Source organism: Biomphalaria glabrata, chromosome 17 (genome assembly GCF_947242115.1).
Source record: "Biomphalaria glabrata chromosome 17, xgBioGlab47.1, whole genome shotgun sequence".
Taxonomy (NCBI): Eukaryota; Metazoa; Mollusca; class Gastropoda; family Planorbidae; genus Biomphalaria; species Biomphalaria glabrata.
The window spans coordinates 5837249-5858499 of record NC_074727.1 but is presented as its reverse complement, the minus strand read 5'-3'; the positions used below and the strand labels follow the sequence as shown (position 1 = coordinate 5858499).

The following is a 21251-nucleotide window of genomic DNA, read 5'->3' as shown; positions in this document are numbered from 1 at the left end:
ACAAGGGCGAGAACTTTTAAATAATAAAGTGTCGACAACACATTGATCGTTGTGATGAGTAGTGTACCTTTGTTTTCAGACTTTGCACTATTATATCCAATAACGTGATATATACTTAGTTACACTGTCAGAGATAAATATTTTGAAAATTCTTATAATATTGAAGATATGTTGACTTTTTGGTTTAATCAATTAGAATTACGTGTAATTAGTACAAGCCAGCGAGATGTCAACTCCTAACTTAACATTTCAAGAAGTTTGTAAAATGTTTGTAAAATGTTTTACATGTTTCGGATGTTCCTTCAGAGTTGAAGATAATCTACTTCCTTGTCCAAACCTCCCGCAGGACCATTCTAGATGGGAGCGGGCAGGGCTTGAGCTCGGGACCATCGAGAAGTCCGAACGATAGTCCAGCGCGCATACCGCAAGACCAGGCAGACAAGTAAATTGGCGGAGGGGGGGGGGAGACAGATGTTGTTTTAAAATTTGAAATAGACAAAACAATAACTAAACTTTTTTATAGAGCAACCATTAGCAGTCTAAATAACTTTGCCATCACTTGATGGTCTGGTAATACTTCACTGGCACAAAAACATCGACTAAATAGACTATGCGCCGTTGCATTTTTACCCTTCTTTCTACTACTGTTATGTATGGCATCTGCAATTTGGGACCCTTCCTTTATGCTCGCTCTCCATGTAGATCTATCCAGTGCCACTTTTTTCCCAGCTGCTAGTGTCGATTTTGAAGAGCTTTATGTCGCGTTTGCGTACATCCGTATACCGTAAAAGTGGGCGACCAGCGGCTCTCCTGTCTTCTGTTAGATCACCATACAGAGTCTCTTGTGGAAGTCGACCTTCTGGAATTATATGAACGTGGTCAAGCCAGCCAAGGCGCATGCTGCTGATAACACAGCGGATGTTTTGGCACCATGCTCTTCGTGGCACTGCCTCATTGATTATTTTATCTTGCCTCCTTATTTTGAAGATCCTCCTCAGGTATCGGAGTTGGAAGACATTAAACCTTTTTTCCTACCATGTCTTAAATATGACTCTTTAACTTTGTGAAACGAAGATTGTGATATCTATACCCTTAAAAAAACTTTCTTGCTGCAAAGGGGGGAGGTGTCCGGAAGTGTGGGATCGAACTCAGCTCTCATAATCATCGTAACAATAGTCGACACTTATAGCATGGATAGGTGCCTGGCAATTGTCGACACTTATAGCATGGATAGGTGCCTGACAATAGTCGACACTTATAGCATGGATAGGTGCCTGGCAATAGTCGACACTTATAGCATGGATAGGTGCCTGACAATAGTCGACACTTATAGCATGGATAGGTGCCTGACAATAGTCGACACTTATAGTATGAAGAATTTCCTGGCCATGCGGTTAGCGCTCAGGATTCTCGTCACTATTTTCGCGAGCTCGAAAACTGCACGCTTTCATCCCCTGCCGTCCCGCCGACGTATGGACTAGGACCAGGTCTGGATTTTTAGTGGAAGCCCCGAGGCTGTAACCCCGCCGGCCCTCCCTTAACTCCGGCCCTGGCTATGACGTAATCATTTTCATTGTTGAAGGAACGTCCAAAAATTGTGTACAACATGTTTTGAGCCAAAGTGGCTGTGTAGTCAATCAGTTCTCGCAGCATATGCATCACTGTAACATTCTGTGACGTTTCGTTCCAGGCAGACGTGGAAGCAGACGTGGAGGACAGCACTGTGCCAGTAGACGCCGGCCTTGAAGGGGACAAGGAAGAAATCGTTGAAGGTAATGTTAAGTAGTTACAATTTCAACACGAGAAGCCCCCCCCCCCCACACACACACCTTTGTCGTCTGATCGGCGCTACAAATGTCCTCATGATGGTCCCGGGTTTGAACTCTAACCTCCATCATCCTCTGCTGTCTTACAACCACGAAATAAATCTAAGTTCTGTAAGGTTAGTAAAACTTACAAGTCAGTCCGAGTGAATTTGCAATTTAAGTGAAACGGGACGCGTTTTTGTTGAACATTTCACGTCTGCAGCTTTAAACAGCACTACTTAGCGCGTGTAGTGTTTCTGAAGACATAGTTTTAAAAGTATAGTAAGATGTACTCGGAGAGGACTGTATGGTACAGTTAAAGAGACTATAAGGTGTAGTGAAAGAGGACGGAAGAATCAGTTGAATTCACAGACGAGAAGGGAGTTGTGACAAGAGGGACAATAAGGGTGGCTACCTTTATTTTATTTTTATTAGAGTTAGTCCCCTTTATTACTTGATTTAAGTGTCTGTTAACTGTTTACAATTGCCATTCTCTTGAGTCTTCCAACTGACCAGTGTAGTTTAACTAAATCTGTATAATGTTTAACTAATACTTGTGTTGTTGTACTATCGCTGTGTTACTCAAGAGGAGTGTACCACTGTTGTGGGAAGAGTATTTCGATAATGAGCTAAGTAGACTTTATTTATTTGTTAGTACTAAGTTGGTTCATGTAAATGGTATAGGTCTACTTAGTCTCTTATCCTCTCCTGTATCTTTTTTTAAAGACATCTTTTGTTTAGATACGAGACAGTAGTGTGTCTCATGAATGACGTCATTTCTTTGTTTATGCATGTATGATATTATTGTAAACCATCTTTTTGGTTTTTCGGCATAAGACATTATTGTGCCTCTATGATGGTGGTTCTTTAATTATATTGACCGGAAACTGTCTTGCTACTTTGCTTTGTTTCATTGTGTCATTTTCTTTTGCGAGCCTTTATTGCCATTTATATTTTCCATGATCTTTTTCTTTTGTTTGTAAATAAACTCCTTTTTTTTTTATTGCAACTGAAATCTCAGACTTATTACTTGACTGTCTCAGTAGTTTTGTACATCTAGAGGCTATAGTTATTAGCCTAGATAATATAATTTGGGACCAGAAAGTACCACTGGACTAACTTGCCAGTACAGTACAGGTCACTGGTCCTATGACCTATCATAATACTAGGTCACAGGAGTAATAGAATAGACAGGCCAAAAGTGAAATTGTTGAAATGCGGGCAGCTTTATTTACGTGCAAAAAAAAAGGGGGGGGGGAGGGTTCGGCCAAAATATCCCGTGAGTGTTACGATTTGTAGGATTTAAAAAATGGGGCCTAGACCAAAAAATATATGGGGTGTCCGTTGAGGCATTTTGACTAAGAGAGGAAAAAGTATTAGAAAAAAGGGATCATGTAAAATTGGTAGTGACTCATTTGCATGTAAAGCTAATGTTACAGTAGAGAAAATGATTGTAACCGTCAGATCGTGTAAATAAGACTATGTTTAAGTTGGAAAAAAAAAGAGGGGGGGGGGTGAGGAGTGATACTCGAATGTACGCATCCTCTTTGTCCACTCTATCCGTTAATCTGACTGATGCTTCAGCCGATAAGCTCAGACCAACCCACATGCTTCACTAGATTTAAGGAGAACATTAAGACTTATCTGTTTTAACTTTTCTTTTTTGTACATAGTCAATTTAATAATTTAATTTTCTTTTTTACAAAGCTTCTATCAACTCACTCTTGTCTGTCTGGTCAAAAGTTTGTACACGTTATTTCCCTTAGACCCAATCTCGGATCAAGCTGAAATTTTGCACAATTATTTCTTTGACCTTACAACACAAGAATGAGTTACAAAACTAATCAATAACTTAATTAACTATTGGTAATTAGTTATTTTGTCTGGTATCTCGAAAATGTACTGGGCTGAAGTGCTAGTAGGCTATAAGCTGAATTAGTCCCCTTTATACTTCGCCACTTGAAAGTAAGTTAACTAAACTCACTAGCAGAATGGTCAGAGTGGTCAGGATGTCGGCTTGAGCCGTGAGTTCAAATCCACCCAGATATCTCTTCCTTTCTCACCCCCCTCCACCCCCTCATTTTCCCAGCTTGTCCAGATAAATGATAGGATTGTGGAGTATTGAGAAAGCTAAAAGCATGATATAGCGCTAAACAAAAACAATAGCTAAAAATATTTTTAATCGCACAGATTTATTGTTGTTACTCTTGAATCCTCTATTACAAATTTAATGACACAACTAATTGATACAATCACACTTTGTATAAGTTTTTTGTTTTTGTTTTGTTTTTCTTGTCATATCTTTTTATGTTCGTATAACACCTCGAGATACATTATCCTTATAAGCACAACATAATTTAATGTATTGTGACGATCACACTTGTCGGGGATTATATTATCAAACTTGACAATTCAATGAAATGAAGAAAGAAACATCTCTCTGTATTTCCTTAAAACTTCCTCAATAAAACTTCTTCAACTTTCACATAAAATTAACTTCTCAATTCAATAACAACTTGACTTGACACTTCATAAATAAAACTTGAAGATACATGAAACTTCACTTAGTATAACTTCAACTTCGACTAATAATATTACTTCAACTAATAAAACTTTAATTAATATCACTTATAACTCTATCAAACTATTACTAAGCGAGGACCCCGTCTAACTGACTTTCCCTTAATTTATACCTTTCTTAATCGTACATTCCAGAATCATAAACTTCTCCCCTAATTATTTTTTAGTAACTTTGACCTTCTAGAAGCTGACGTGTGCTATTTGTTTTCCCTTAACCTCTTTCTTTGATTGGATACCTAAAATTAACTTGTTTACGCTGGACACTTGCACTGGTTTGACCTCGAGCTTCTAGAAACTGGTCGAGATAGGTCACAGACTTGACTCGTGACATGTATTACTAGTATTATTACAAATGTTTTCTCTTAAAAAAAGAACCTCTATCTGCTGTTTAACTATTGCTTTTATATTAGATACATTGCAGAGTCTACCATATCCTAAATGTGGTCTATATCTAACAGAAACTGAAACAAAAGACGAACCAGCTGATGAGGCAGCAAATGATGATAATGATGATGGTGGCGATGGTGCTAACGACGAGCCTAATGTCGAAGATGGAAACGAAGGAGAAGAGAATACAGAAGAAGAGCAGCCAGCAGCAGTAGATGATCAGCCCTCAGATGATCCGGTTGAAGAGGGTAACAAAGACGCACAAGAAGATGACGATGTCCCCGTTGATCCGGCGACAGAAGAGACGAGCAAGGACACGGAACTGGCGGAGTCGGAAGAAAGTAAGAACTTGTAAAAAAAATAAAAAATAATTAACCAATTAGTTAATTAACTATTGGTAATTAATTATTTTGTTTGGTATCTCGAACAAGGGAAAGCAATTGTATTTGACAGATTTGGTAGTATAAGTATAATTATTCCCCTTGAGGAATCTTGAGCCCTGCATTTAAAAAAACGGTGTGCTAAATGACCGTTCGTTGTACTGGTGGACCAGTGAGGGGTGGGGCTATCTGAGAGAAGGTTTTCCGTGCTGCCTTTAGGCACTGAGTCGGGTGTCGAACCTCGAGCCCCTTTCATTGGTAGCCAAGTTCAAGCCTACTTAGCCTCTCAATTAAGCTTCCCTCTACAATCGATAAGACTACTTTATTACTGATATAACATGAAAGGGTCACTATAAGAAAAGTTATAGGACTTGAAGCAATGATGCCTTAAGAACGGCCAGCGGGCCATATCCTGACCGTGATGCTATACTATCCGGTTTCATTAAACCCATGCCCACAGTGCATAATGAAACCAAAATTGTTCCATTAGATTGTACTGGGCGATTTTTTTCCTTGTGATACGGCCCCGTTGAAACGTGTGTTGGAAATACTAATAGCCCTATGACGAAAAGGATTGGGCGTCACTGTCATAACACGTAATACGCTAATGCGGATACTTCCTGACGCAGATGAGTAATGAAAAATATATAGTTGTCCGGTTCACGGCATTTACACAAGTCAAATCGAAACCAATTGTTATAGACCTCAACACAGACCTGCAACATCACAACATGTGGGCATTTTAGTCCACTAGCTCGCTGCCACGTCATAGGTCTGTACGACGTGGCAACGAGCTATTGGACTACTAAACTGCCCACAGGTTGTGACTTTGCAGGTCAGTGATCAGGCGGGACCATTCATTATACAAGGCCTCAACACTGATCTGCAACGTCACAGGTGTGTAGGACGTGGCAACGAGCTATTGGTCTAAGCTTCCCACTGGTTGTGACTTTGCAGGTCAGTGTTCAGGCCTTCTATAACGATAGGCCTTGGTGGTCAAACGTCCATTAATGATGAAATGTTATGTGATGGTATGTGTGAAAAAGGAAAGGGGAAGGAACGAAGTTTTCTCCTTAGTGCTACCAGCTAGTCACTAGTGGAGTAGCTTCCCTTTTCCTGATCTACTTTTCATTATTTAAGTCTGTTCTTATATTAAGTCTGTTCTTGCTAGATATACTTGAATCTACATAGACCTCTGAAATCTTATCTACCAACCCAACTAACTGTACCACTGCACTATATGGATGGCTGCCTGGTCGTTCAGATTTATCGATGGTCCAGGGTTCAAACCCTGCCCGCTTCCATCCCCCGCCGTCCTGCGGGAGGTTTGGACTAGAAAGTAATTATCTTCAACTCTGAAGGAACATCCGAAACATGTAAAACAAACAAACAAATCTCAAAAGTTTATTCATTTTGACACTAAATGTTAGCACAGCCAATCACAAACTATGTTGCCGTGTGGCATAGATTTATAGGTCCTTGTAAATAGACCTACTAATCTATTAGCTTTATCCACTTTTGAGAAATATCTTAGTCCAAGGGAGTTTCGAGTTATCTACTTGCTGAAGAAGAGAGTGTGTGGCTACTTGCAAGTCAATGTCGCCAAATTGGCTAATTTTTCCCCTGTAAACTGTCATTAAAACTTCGGATACTATTGACAACTCCCGTCACGTTTACTGTCTTCCTTCACGACCACAATGAAAAGATCTATTAATTTTTTAAAACAAACTTAAATTAACTCCATTCGTCTGTTTGGTACAAATTTATTTCTCCCAACTCACCTTCTCGTATCAAACTAAAACCTAGCACAATAAGTCGTTATTCCATGACAAAGCAGGAACCAATAACCAAAAAAATAAACAAATTAGTAAATTGAGTAGTTAATTAATTAATTTTGTTTGATACTGAGAACGGGAAATAAATCTTACACTATTGAAACATATGGTTGTAAATGTTGAGTTCTTCCCTTCAGATAAGCCTCTTTTTTTTAAGTATATTATATATTTTACTTGCTGTTTATGTTTATTCCAGAAGCCGTAAGGACCCCACCTCCAGCTGAAGAAGATGACGATAAAGGTGACGAACAGGGCGATGAACAGGGCGATGAACAAGGCGATGATAAGGGAGATGATAAGGGAGATGATGACACAGGAGTTGACAATTCAGTTCAAGAGAATAACAGAGGTAAGCAAATTCTATGCCAGAGAGAGAGAGAGAGAGAGAGCAGTGTGTGTTTATGTGTTTTTATGACTAAAATGTTTTTTAGTCAAAGCAATGATATGTAGATTAATATTTTTGAAATTAGGAATTTTAAATGAAAATAAAAACAGGTGTCTCTTTATTCAAGCAGACAAGATTACATTGAATATAAGAAAGGGAAACCACAGTTTTAAGATTTTGATTTTAAAAAAAAGAAAGAAAGAATTATCTCCCTTTAATATATTTTCATATTTTATTTATTTTTTTTAAATATAAATATTGGATAAAATAAAATCATTTATCGACGAGAACACAAAGCATTCTAGTATATATAAAGATATATGCCAGGTGTTATTTGAACCACCAACCCTGCCCCCCCCCCCACTTGAAGGAAGCCACCAAATGAGTGTTCGAATTTTTTAAAAAAAGTATAATTAAATATTACGCTATTATCTCATGTCATGATGTCAAATGACAAAATGCTGGGGCCCCTAAACAGGTCAAGCATCCTGGGACTCCAAATGATGGCAAATTCCTAGCTACGCCAGTGTAATACCTCCACTATAAGATTTCACTGTCTCTGATCAGCCAAACTGTCAAACTTTATGTCCTTAATTACAATTTTTGTTCCCAGCTGATGTTCCTGTAATGTCAGACGAAGAGAAAGCAAGTAAGTTATATTTTTCTTGGGTTTTTTTTTCTTCCTAGTCAATTGCATTGTTCCTTTTTCTTATACGATAGATGAGTGTGATTACTTTAATTAGATAACTGCGTTATGCAGCCATAGACAGCTATTTCAAAGCCTAACACTAAGTTGGTGATCAAGTGCTTGTTTTTTGTTTGTATATTGTTTGTTTATGTTTTTTGTTTATTTTGTACATCGACGGCACTGACCGCTCAAGATTTATAAATGATCTCCGGTCGTGTGAAACACACGATTTTAAAACCAATCGTATTTATAACTCTAAATTAGCCTATGACTTTTTACAAAGGTTATGTCAATTAACTCTTATTATCTGTCTGGTACAATTTTTTACTTCTGTTGTACGAACCCATTATTGGATCAAGTTGGATGTTTACACAAGTATTTGTTGTACCTAGCATCTGGTGCTCTCGAATTTTTTGGGAATTCTAAGAAGGTACGACGCCAAGTTTGATATGAACGGCGCTGTTTTCACTTTTTTTACCTTCATGTTATGTCTGTATTTGAGAAACATGTTTCGTCTTTTCTAAAGATATGTCTGTCACGTGAATCACATTCGACATTTGGTCACCACTTAGAGGGATACATAGCTGCCGGTGGCACGGTGTGGTAGAAAATTGTCTATTAGTAGTAACATGCTCTAGGTATGCATTTCCTAGAACGTGATTTATTTGTCTCCCTTTGTTGTGTGTAACTACTAATAGCCTCCCATTCTTCTCTCAGAATGTCGCCGGTTGTTCGACAAGAAGGCAGTGAATGAAAGGCTTGATCTGGTTGGACTCAAGGCAGTGTTCAGATTGATGGGACAAGTCATCTCATCCAGTGACGCCGATCAAATCTTTGATGAGGCTGATAAGAATGGTAAGATACCTGGGCGGACTGGCTAAAGGGGCCTTTGGGCAAATGCCCGGTGGGCCGGTACTCTAATGGCCCTAAAGGTCCTCGTGAATGCCAATATGGCACGCATTAAATTGTTATAAAATTTTTGTAATATTCTCATATATATATAACATCTTTTACAGACTACAGTGTAATACTAATTTAATCTAACACATTTTCAAAAAAAATGTAATAGCCTACATCCATAGACAGTGCTATTAGTAGGCTTCATCCTTTTAGGGCCTACAAACATACCGATTAAAAAGCAATATAAAGCCTTTATTTTTTTTATAAAGATATAGAGCATGCATACAGTTATCAATACATTATTTAAAAAAATAACAATGATTTTGAGAACAGATATGCCTATAATTGGAGGCCCATCTTATGATGTACAATTTATGAGCTGTACTGTTTAGAAATGCCTGGGCCGATTTTTGACATCCAGTCCGCCCCTGGTAAGATATAGAAGTGTCAAGAAATATTGCCGGCTTTAAGGTAACAAAAATGGTATATTGGACTATAAACTTGCTTAGAGTAATTGGAACTAGGGATTTGAAAAACTTGATGAATTTAGAAAACAAAATATGCGACACGACAATCCTTTTGTTTCCTAATATTTACCTGCATTCATTGCATTTTTATAGCTAGCTATATGTTATAATAGGACAATCGGTCCTATGCAAAATTGCAATATAGGATCTCTTTATTATGAATCGAACCATGCAGTTAAGGGTCAGGGAGAGCTCCTCTAGAGAGTCCGGACCGTCAAGCAATTTCCTCATTCTGAGCCGCAGGAATGAATTAAAAATTAGATTACAAAGAGTTTGTGTTTTCGCTTTATCGCATAGGCTCCCATGTATGGGGCTCCCCTGGGTCCTCTACTTGGTAAGCAGAGGAGGTAACAAGCAAAATATAAAAAAGATTTGAAAAAAAAAAATTATCTAAAGGGGAAGAACCCGCCCTTCAGACTATATCTACCGATAAAGTTATTACCCTTATTAGATATCAAACAAAATAATTACCAATAATTAATTGACTAATTGAGTATTTTTGTTTATTGATTCATGTTTTTAAGGTACAATAAATAATTGTTTAAACTATCAACTTGATCGGAGGATGCGTGAGGGAGAAATCAGGTTGAAATTTTTTAAGGGGACTAAACCAAACAAATTTAGCCATATCTATGAATTATTAAATATTAAACTCTCTTGTTGCTATAAACAAAATAACGAATTACCAGTAATTAATTGTCTAACTGGCTACTTATTTTATTTATTCATGTCTTGTCTATGTCAATGAATAATTGTGCAAAGTTTCAGCTTGATCCGAGAATGGGTGTGGGAGGAATAACGTGTACACACTTTTTACCAGACAAACAGATAGACAGAGTGAGTTGATATAAGCTTTATAAAAAAAAGGTAGCCAAAAAAAAAAAAAAGATGAATATTGAGGGGCCACATCAGCCTTGATGCCAAGTGCGATCGCACATTTTTACGCATTCTGAAATGCAGACATGATATGTCAGGGATTAGCTTACTGGCTTACACTATCAGAAACATCCAGTTTTTCCATAATTTTTCCAAGCTATATCAACAATTTTCCAATAAGGATCAATAGAGCAGCTGTAGTCTTGGTTTTAGTTACGTATGATGTTAAGCCACAACTAACATACCAATGCTACATTTTCTCTCAGATGATGGTACAGTTGATTTCGAAGAGTTTTGTCGTCTGTACAGTAAGTTTGGACAAGAAGAGGAAGTCAGAAGGTCTCTTCTGACGGACAGCGTCAAAAAGCTGTTCAAGTCGAACAGCAGAGGAGAAATGGAACTCAGTCAGGTAATTCAAGCGTACATAGTGGGATATAAGTTTAAACCTGCATATGCACATTGTCTTTAAGGAGATTTATAAGAATTTGCACTATTCAATTTTAGCTTTATCATCATAGGAATCCTTGGGCCTTAGGCCTCTTTTCTTTGCCTCTTTTTTGGGGCTTTATATGCCTTTTTTTGGGCCCTCCTGCCTCTTTTATGGGCTTTTTTTTTTATATGTTCTCACATTTCACAAATATTAAAGTATAAATAATTAAAATTAAACTTTCAAATATGATTAATCCATACTTAAGTAGTAATTAAAATAGTGAATCTACATAAATAGTAGGTAGAAAGTTCAAGATGAATGAAAACAAACAAAACTTGAGCTGTCTTGTGAAGATTGGTCTCTTGACTTGGTTGTCTGTTAATAAACTTTGAGTCCATGTGATGAATATCTAATGTAATTAATAGTTTAAATATTCCTTTCTAGTTAATATTTCTCACTTTCCCCCTTTGGATAAGAAAAACAATATTTATTATTTTTACTTTGAGGTAATATAATTAATACCCCCAAAATATTCCTAGTTGAAAAAGCAAGGTTATATTTAAAGACCAATAACCCTAGTAAACCAACATAAGATAGATACATTTCCAATCATCTAATAACAATTTTTTTCCCTGTGAAATCTCGAGGTAAAGTATTATAATTCTTTATCGTCAAGGTTTACAGGAGTCTGATAGAGTTATTTTGATTGTAATATGTGAACAGTTTTGCGATATGTACATTCACTTCTTTCTAGTTTTACGGTTACATATTTCTAACTTTGTAATGACACTCAATATTAAAACTTTAGATATGTGTTGGGTTCTTTCCTTGAGTTTCCTTTTAAACTGCTATCTTTGTATTGTTCAAAAAGAAAAGCCAAAGTTGTTCAAATGTTAACTTTCTTTTCTGGAGGGTTTGATGATGTTACTTTATTTTTTTTATTTTTTTTATTTTCTTTTTTTTTAAAAGGAAACCTCAGAATTTGTGCAATTCAATTTTAGCTTTATCATCATAGGAATCCTTGGGCCTTAGGCCTCTTTTCTTTGCCTCTTTTTTGGGCCTAATGTGCCTCTTTTATGGGCCATCTTGCCTCTTTTGTGGGCTTTTTTTAATTTATTTTTTTATATGTTTTTATTTGTAAGTTCTCATAATTCACAAGTATTAAATCATAAACAACTGAAAAGTGATTAACCTAAAAATATATTATATAGTAATAGAAATATTATTTAATATCAAAGACATACTACCTAACCATTGAAACCCCTAGAGACAGAAAAATGATACAAGTATCCTCTACCCCAGAACAATCAACACAATATCAAATATCCCTGATCCCCAACACCCAATTTCTGGACTACTACCTGAGTATTGTACAAGTATATGAAAATCAAACTAGATAATTCTCTACCCTAAAATCCATTATTTTCCTAAATGTCAATTCTAGGTTATTAGGATCCAACACCTTATTATTATGTAGAGCTTTGAGCCAGCTAGCCCAAACAAGATTCCTGTATTTGGAAACAATAATCAAGTTAAAGTTATGTACCATTTTATTTTTTAGTTTTGGCAGCTTGTTTAAAACAATAGACAAGTTAACATTTACATAGTTGCCACAGTTTGCTTCTAATAAGTCCCTTACAGTACTTTTAACTTTAAGGAATAATTGACATTCCAAATACATATGTTTCTCATTATCAGCATTTTTAAGATGGCATAATTTACATTCAGGTCATTTGCCCGTTTTGTAACCATAGGGGTCATCCCAAAGATAAGTCTATAACTTATCTCTCTAGCTTTTGGTGGGATATGTTTGCTGTGTAGGTTTATGAATGTTTCCTTGAATTCTGTTACCCCAAGAACTCTCTCCTACTTAATCATATTCACTAGGCTTTCATGTAACAGCTTTTTAAGTGTTATGTATGATTCTTTGGTTTTGCTGTGTATTAAATGTTCATTACCAGGTAAAATTCTTGAAATAGATCTGTAAAATGGATGAGTGACTGTACCAAAATAGTGAGAAGTATCATTGTGTATTGGAAGAGGACTACTTAATCTTAAACCATAATAGTAAATTGTCAAGGGAAAGTTTGTTAGGTTTCTAACTACTTGACCTACAAATTTTAGCCTTAGCAAATGTATTTTTGTTTTAACATCTTGCAAGTTTATCCCCCATCCTCTTTGTTTTGAATGAGTGTAGTGTGCTTAATGCTCCTAATAGTGTTTTTAAATATAAAGCTTCTAATTAACTTGTTCAGCTTGTTTATGAAGTTAGGAGGTGGCTCTAAATAGACAATCTTTGGAATGACCAAATTATAATTAGCAATTATAACCTAATATAACTCAATGTGTTTCATTATTAATTTATTTTTTATAAGTTTAAAATATGGTCAATATGTTTTTCTATAATTTATAATACTTTTAATTTTTTTTAAAGCGTTTATTGGTTAAGAAAATTTAACTGATAAATAGATAGATACATAGATAGATGTAGAAGTAACAATATGGATAGCTATATAGATAGATTTTTTGCATCCTTGAGTCCTTGACAGATTTGGAACTTATCATCTTCATGTAGTCACTGCATTTCTAGACATTTTCTTTGAGTGTGTCCCCCCACCTCCATTTTGAAATAATCCACTCTACAGCTGGACCGTCTGTCATTCCAGGTTCTTGTGTTAAACCTGTCTGCTTGAAGCATAACTAAATCTGTTGACATACTTTATTTGCATATTTCTAACACAAAAGCCACAATCGTGAACCCATGCAGTCTTTAACCTGACATTTTGATGGACATAAAACGTTAACCATCAACTAGCTGTTATTATTAGCATTATCCTATATCATTAACATTGGTTAGGCCAATTATAGACTATGCATCCTATTTTGGGAGCCCTCAACTCAAGAAAACATTAAGAAACTGGAACAGACACAAAATAGAGCAGTGAGATTCATAAGAGTATTCACATTTGACTTGAGTAACACCTTTAGTAAAATCACTAAATTTAGAAAGCCTTCATGATAGAAGACTTAAAAGTAAAGCAGCAATTATACATAAAACACTGAACCATAATCTTCAAATACAAAAACAAAATTTAATAAAATACTCAGAAAGACACACAAAATAAAGGCACATTCCTCTTCTATATGCTAGGACAAATTCGTACAAAAGCTCCTTCTTCGCTAGCGCTATTAGAACATGGAATGGGTTGCCTGAGCTAGCCAGGAAAACCAGTGACTTGGCAGAATTTAGTTCATTGGTTAATATGCATGACTGAATGCATGAGGTCTGTATTATATAAGAAGATAAGATTGACTGCGTCCTGACATGTTACATTCAAAACATTCATTTACTATAAATATAAAAACATTCTATCCAGGTGGAGCAGGTGCTATTAAAACTCCAACAACCAGGGCCCAACAGTAAGCTACTCAGAGAGAAGAGTGACCTGAGGCCAGAGGACATCCGGTCATTGATCAAGACGATGGACAAGGATGGCAATGGACGTATCGCAGAAAAAGGTGAATATGAGAACTTACAACTTTTTGTTCTGGTCAAGCTTTGTTTGTAAGTCAATAAGTCTTGAAGAAGTTTTGTTTGTAAGTCAATAAGTCTTGAAGAAGTTTTGTTTGTAAGTCAATAAGTCTTGAAGAAGATTTGTTTGTAAGTCAATAAGTCGTGAAGAAGTTTTGTTTGTAAGTCAATAAGTTGTGAAGAAGTTTTGTTTGTAAATCAATAAGTCATGAAGAAATTTTGTTTGTTAGTCAATAAGTCGTTAAAGAGTTTTGTTAGTAAGTCAATAAGTCGTGAAGGAGTTTTGTTAGTAAGTCAATAAGTGGTGGAGAAGTTTTATTAGTAAGTCAATAACTCGTGAAGGATTTTTATTTATTAAGTCAATAAGTGGTGAAGAAGTTTTGTTAATAAGTCAATAAGTGGTGAAGAAGTTTTATTAGTAAGTCAATAAGTCGTGAAGGATTTTTATTAGTAAGTCAATAAGTGGTGAAGAAGTTTTATTAGTAAGTCAATAAGTCGTGAAGGAGTTTTGTTATTAAGTCAATAAGTGGTGAATAAGTTTTGTTAGTAAGTCAATAAGTCGTGAAGGAGTTTTATTAGTAAGTCAATAAGTGGTGAAGAAGTTTTGTTAGTAAGTCAATAAGTCGTGAAGGAGTTTTGTTAGTAAGTCAATAAGTCGTGAAGTAGATTGTAGAGTATTAAATAGCCCCAAAGACCCGGCTGTGGCCTGCTATCCACATCTGACACTGGTGAAGTCAAAGACCCCGTTTTATCGCATCTGTTCTTCATTAATGTTACTCGTACAAACATGATAAGTAAATATGTAAATAGTTTAAAGGGTCAGTGGTGCTTGAGAGGGTGCATCTTATCTTATCTTATAAATTACAGACGTCCCTCAAAAGAGTATCATATGTTAATCTAGTCGTGCGTGTTGATTAAAGATATAAACTTTACTAAGTCATTGGTTATTCTGGCATATTTAGGCAACCCATTCTATGCTTTAACGGTACTAGGGAAGACTTCTACAAAATCGCAGATGGCATAAAATAGCATATGGAATAAGAAATATGAATTTATTTTTGCATCTTTCTGAGTATTATATTGGGTTTTATTTGTTATGTTACTTTTATTTGTTATGTTACTTTTACTCCGCACTTACAACTATATAATGTAGAAGTTATTTCTCTTATTCGATATCAAATTAAATAGTTAACCACCAATTCTTAATTGACTAAATGATTTTTTTTTATGGATTCATGTTTTGTTAGGTACATTAATATTTAAAGTTTAAACTTTATCGTATAATGGGTGTGGAAGAAATAATGTGCTCAATTATCTAAGGGGATAAAACCCTATATATTTAGCCATATCTGTGCATACTGAAGGATTAATTTCCCTTGTCGATATCAAACAGAATAATTAATTACCAGTAATTAATTGATCAATCAGTAAATTTTTTTTATTGATTCACGTCTTGTCAATGTCAATGAATAATTTTGCAGAGTTTCAACTTGATCCCAGAAAGGGCGTGGGAAAAATAACGTGTACAAAATATTTACCAGACAGACATACAGACAGAGTGAGTTGATATAAGCTTTGTAAAAAACAGAACAGTTTTAACCGTCTCCTTAGAATTGACTGAAAAATATCAAAACTTTGCTCTTTTGAAGTCCTAACTATTATTGACTCGCCCTAAAAAGTAGCTTCCTTGTCAGCCCAAGTACAGATCAACATAATAAGTTACTTAATCCCCTGATAACTGGTTAGCAGAAGGTGCTTTGCATGATTACATACTATAATAACTGATACAACTCTCTGATCCAGCGTTACCCTGGACATGAAAGTGAAGAAAATAGTCTACAAATTCAGACAGTACAAGTTCGATTTAGGGAAAATAAAATCGATACTGAACCAAGAAGAATCGAAAGATAAGGATTTAGTACAAGAATCGATATCTTTAAATTATGTGTTAGAAGTCTTAGATACATGGGAGAATAAACCATTTTGCTTTTGACTTAGATGGTTACAAATATATGGTAACAAAAGTTGAAAAATTGGCTGCTTGGACGTGTGGTATGAGCTGTGTCGTCTTGATGATCACGGGTTTGAACCCTAACCGCCGCCATCTTCCGCCGTCCTGACGAAGGTTTTTGCTGGGGTGTAATAATCTTCAATTCTGATGGAGCATTAGAAACCTATAAAGCGAAAAATAGAAATAAAGGAAAACAGATCACGATCTATCATCTCTATCTACTAGCTCTAGATTAACTTGTTTGTGGTTGGTTTTTTTTTTTTCCTTCCTCGTGTTTCTTCTGAAACGAATATTAGCCTACGTCATAGCCCAAAACTGCTGTCTTTGTCCTCAAGAGATTAGCTGAAGGACAATGTCTTTGATTACACCAGAGATATAAAAAAAAAAAGAAGTTCCCAGCTTGGTCTGCAGAGTGAAATGAAATACTGGACTCATCCTTAATCTTCGAACTTGCCTGCAGGGCGGCCTTAGACATAGGCAAACTAGGCAAGGGCCTCCAATAGGTAAAGGGCCTAGCATAGGATTGAAAACATTTTTTTAGAGCAGAAATAACGAAACTTTGTGCCCAGCGCTATTGTTGGAGTACACTAGGTTTAAAATAAATTGCGTAATTTTATTTTTCGCTCTTAACTTTTATTTTTCTATTTCATTTGGGGGCCACCAAACTAAATTCACCCAAAGTGTCCAATTGTCTAAGACCGGCCCTGTTGCCTGTAAGATAGCGGGCATGTCTCAAACTGAAGACCATCGTGTCGACAGTCCGAAGGGCACTCAACGCGACCAGGCAGATATCATCATATGAGAAGCTGTGATGTAGATTTACTTTTGTTCAAAAGTGGGGTAGCCGCGACTGATCTAGATCTGTCTACTTCACATGTTAGCTGTGATACGTCATCCATCCCAGTGGCGCTACAGCCCATGGAGGGCTCTGGCCTGCTTCAACACATCCTTCCATTCAGATCTCTCTTGGTCCTTTCGTCTCCACGCCCTAACCCCCAAGCTGTTGCAGATCCGCTTCTGCGTCGCCATCAATCGAGTCATAAATCTAGACCGCTTGTACAGTATCATCAAATATGTTTACCTTTTTCCCAGTGGCGTAGCTAGGGTGGGGGAGGAGCGGTAAATTTGAAAGGGGCCCAAATAAATGTTTTTTTTTACATTAAATGCAGGGGCCCCAAAAAAGATCAAGCCCCCGGGCCCCTAAAATGGAAAATTCCTAGTCCCTGCCTTTTGGAGATTCGCTAATTCTTATTTCTATTTCAATACCCTTTACCCTCTTGAAAATCATAAATAAAAAAGATGAATCTGTAATGTTCTAATAGCGTATTAAGCCTACATTACGTTTGTTAGCGCAATACTAATTAAATTATCATCATCTTATTATTATTATTATATTGTTGTTTTTTTGTTCACAGAGTTTGTCGAGACCTTGTGCCAACATTTAGAGTGTTAACAGTAAAAGTGTCGACCAATAACCCATGCACTTCAACCTATTAATCAAACACATTTCATGCGTATCAAACGAGATGTAAAACTCTTGATATTATTGTCACCAGTAATACCTTCAACGATTTGCTAGCTCTTATCTCTTACACTAAGACCTGCTCAGCGAATGATTGCGTGCTAAAACAACATTGGATGCATATGACGCCTGTATATAGTATCCGTCCATTCACCAATGTATTATACTATTTATTATCACATTTTCTTTTGCTTGTATATTATGTTTGTGGTGCAATGTATCGATATATTACGGACACTTCCAAGCAATACGCCCTACGCCAGGAAACATTCCACGGAAACCTGAATTTAAAAATATATTTTATTTTACTATTTATTGTTTACGCCTAAAATATGTACAAATATATTGTGTTTTTCTTTTCATGTTCTAGCTGCTAATGGATCGCTTCTTTTTAAATGTTACCCTAAATACATGTAAATGTGTAAAAATCACTTAAAGTTTGAGGCCCTAACAACGGCCTAAACGGTGACCGCTCTTTCGAAACTTCTGCACATTAAGGGGCCGCAAAGCCTCTGTTTCAATAGTCTCGACGAGGTTGGTTTTTTCCGGGGGAGTGGGGGGGGGGGTTGGCTGTTATGCGGCCGGTGAAACGTTGGTGTGAAGGGGGGGAGGGGAAACTTTTCTGGTCCCCATACAGGCCGAAAAAGTGTTGGGCATCACCGAGCCTTCCCCCTTTCCTGAACATTCGCTCATAGTACCTAGCACCATTTATTTCATTGAGACCCGTGAAGGAATACTTGCCAGCCTGGATATTCTTAGTTTTTTTGAAAACTTTGATCACAATGTAAAGCCCTTGCAGGACGCTTCAGCAGGAAGCAGTAACAACATTAAAACTAAGATTAAAACTAAGACTAAAAGTACGACTACAATAAAGACCAAGACTAAAACGAAGACTAAGAAGTTTGGACTGAGATTAGAATAAAGACCAAAAGTAATTGGACTAAAATAAAGACTAAGACTGTGGCTGCTGCCTTTAGGTGTCTAATCTTCCTTACGAGTCTCTTCAATAACGTTACGTCTGGAATTTAACTTCCATTCCATAGTTTCGACCTCATTTCTTCAAGTAAAGTTACCCGAGACTGCAATAAAAGTTTCTTATAGTGACCGTGGAGATCAGAACAGCTCAATTCTTGGAAGGAATCAATTTAGAATGTTTAGCTATCAGACCAAAAAAAACCCACAAGTAATTCGTTATATCTCTCTATTATTTTGAAGTGCGTAAACTTTACGCATGTCCCCATTGCTGAGTCTTTATCCACCTTTCTCATATTCAATCCATCAAGAAAAAAAAAAGCGCAAGATTGTCATAGTCTTATATCTTAAATAATACAGACATTACTCAAAAAAAAAAAGAAGATGATTAGTCGTTTGGGAGTATGATTGAATTATGTCAATAACATATGTCTACTGCAGCGTAAGTCTAATCTTTTGTCAATGACATATGTCTACTGCAGCGTACGACAAATCTTTTGTCAATAAAATATGTCTATTGCAGTGTAAGTCAAATCTTTTGTCAATAACATATGTCTACTGCAGCGTACGTCAAATCTTTTGTCAATAACATATGTCTACTGCAGCGTAAGTCAAATCTTTGTCAATAACATATGTCTACTGCAGTGTAAGTCAAATCTTTTGTCAATAACATTTGTCTACTGCAGCGTAAGTCAAATCTTTAACTATTGATGTACATTTGTGGTCAAACAAAGGCGACATAGTTATCATGGTAGAACTGGGCCGTGTAAAGTGGACAGAATCTGTTGGATGAAGAGCATATTAAGCCTTTAAGCTCTGATAAGCTCCGAGTTGTTGATTTTTTAAATATTTTTATTATGTAATTTATGTCACAATTTATAATGATGAAATTTGAATAAAGTTTAAAATGTTGAATTTAAGTGTTTATTGTACTATAACTAAGGTATCCCTCATCTATCCCAGTGACGCTACAGCCCATGGAGGGTCCAGGCCCCTGCTTTAGCACATCTCTCCATTCTGATCTATCCTTGTGCTTTACGACTGCATGCCCTGACATTTAGCTGTTGTAGATCTGCCTCTACGTCATCAAGCCACAGTACTCGTGGTCTGCCTTTTGGGCCCCTGTCCATTTGGGTTTAGCATAAGGGAAAATATCGTCTCTCGAGACGTAAAATGCCACAAATGTATAGATGTGTATAATTAATGTAATATTTGAAACCAGCATTCATTAATTATCTCTCGACGACCTTCTGACCAGTATCCACTGACTGTCCACTACATATAATCACTAACTTCAAAGGAATGGCAAAGACCTTTCTGCCCCTGTCACACTTCAGTGTATTAGCCTGAAGAGAAAAAAAGAGAGCTAGGGTCGAACTCAAGGCAGCCAAGAGAAGGTTTGTCACGCCCTAGAACGCAAGTCGGGAGAGGAGAGCTGAGCTATTTCATAAATCACATTGTCTGTATGTTTAACTCTTTCTCTCCTAACTGACGATACCAACGTTGATTCCCCCAGAATGTGGTAAATAATTACGGAGAGAAAGAGTTAAGTAAAAAAAAAAAAAGTTGTCTACTTCAAGACTGAATCATCTCGAAAACCTTGAAGAAATGTTGAAGTAAACAATCGTAACTGTATACATATAATTCTCTACGTTGCCCAAACATGGGGGACACCACGCACGCACGCACGCAGACTCTCTAACCCTCCTCCCGCACCCGCCTCGCTCTCCAGGCATGCGCACACAGTCGTTTGCTCAAACCCACCCCATTTGGACGACTGTGTCTTTCAGGAGGTGTTCAGCCGTCACTAAATAGCGGCGTATGCTACGCCGCGGGTCGGCTCGTTTACAAATATTTAGAAAAGATAAAAGGTGAAGATACAAGTTTAAGAAACTTAAAGAGAAGGCTGACAATGACGTGAACAAACCACAAAAGTCTGTGCACGCCACTTCAAAAGGTACGTAGAGCTAGCTAATAGCATTGCTCCGAGATTATTCCGTGTGACTATTCTCTGGTAGATATTTATTAATCTTCAGTATTTTCACTGAGCATATTCACTCAATAATGACATTTTATGTCCGTCAAGTTATTATTGTAATTGTCAAGTTATTTACATTATTTTTGTTGTTGTTGTTGTTGTTTTTTTTGTTGTTGTTGTTTTCTTTTTTTTTTTTTTTTTTTGTCACTCGCTGGATTCCTTTATTATTGAACTGAATTTGAAAAGTACGAAGCTCAAGAGAAATATATTCTACACAGAGCTACACTTTGTTTCATCGGTGTGTTCAGTCGAGGCCATTCGTTATAGAAGGAGAAAAAATCCCCCCTACGAAAAAAAATGTATATGTATTTATGTGTGCCCTAGAATAGGTTCTTCCTGGAGCCCCGCCGCCACGCACTATTTCTGGTATTGAAAGCCAACAA

At 36.6% G+C, this 21251-nt stretch overlaps 1 protein-coding gene across 1 annotated transcript in view; it reads left to right on the top strand.

Annotated features, from left to right (window-relative positions):
* The window catches only part of LOC106078315 (germ cell nuclear acidic protein-like), a 29281-nt gene extending 9528 nt beyond the window's left edge, over positions 1-19753 (top strand). Inside the window, exons 2-9 of the mRNA XM_056015189.1 lie at positions 1691-1772; positions 4844-5113; positions 7184-7336; positions 7986-8021; positions 8778-8915; positions 10630-10772; positions 14171-14312; positions 17752-19753. Coding sequence (XP_055871164.1) covers positions 1691-1772; positions 4844-5113; positions 7184-7336; positions 7986-8021; positions 8778-8915; positions 10630-10772; positions 14171-14312; positions 17752-17789 — 1002 coding nt within the window. The 3' untranslated portion in view covers positions 17790-19753. The remainder of the gene's footprint in view (positions 1-1690; positions 1773-4843; positions 5114-7183; positions 7337-7985; positions 8022-8777; positions 8916-10629; positions 10773-14170; positions 14313-17751) is intronic.
* Positions 19754-21251: the final 1498 nt, after the last annotated feature.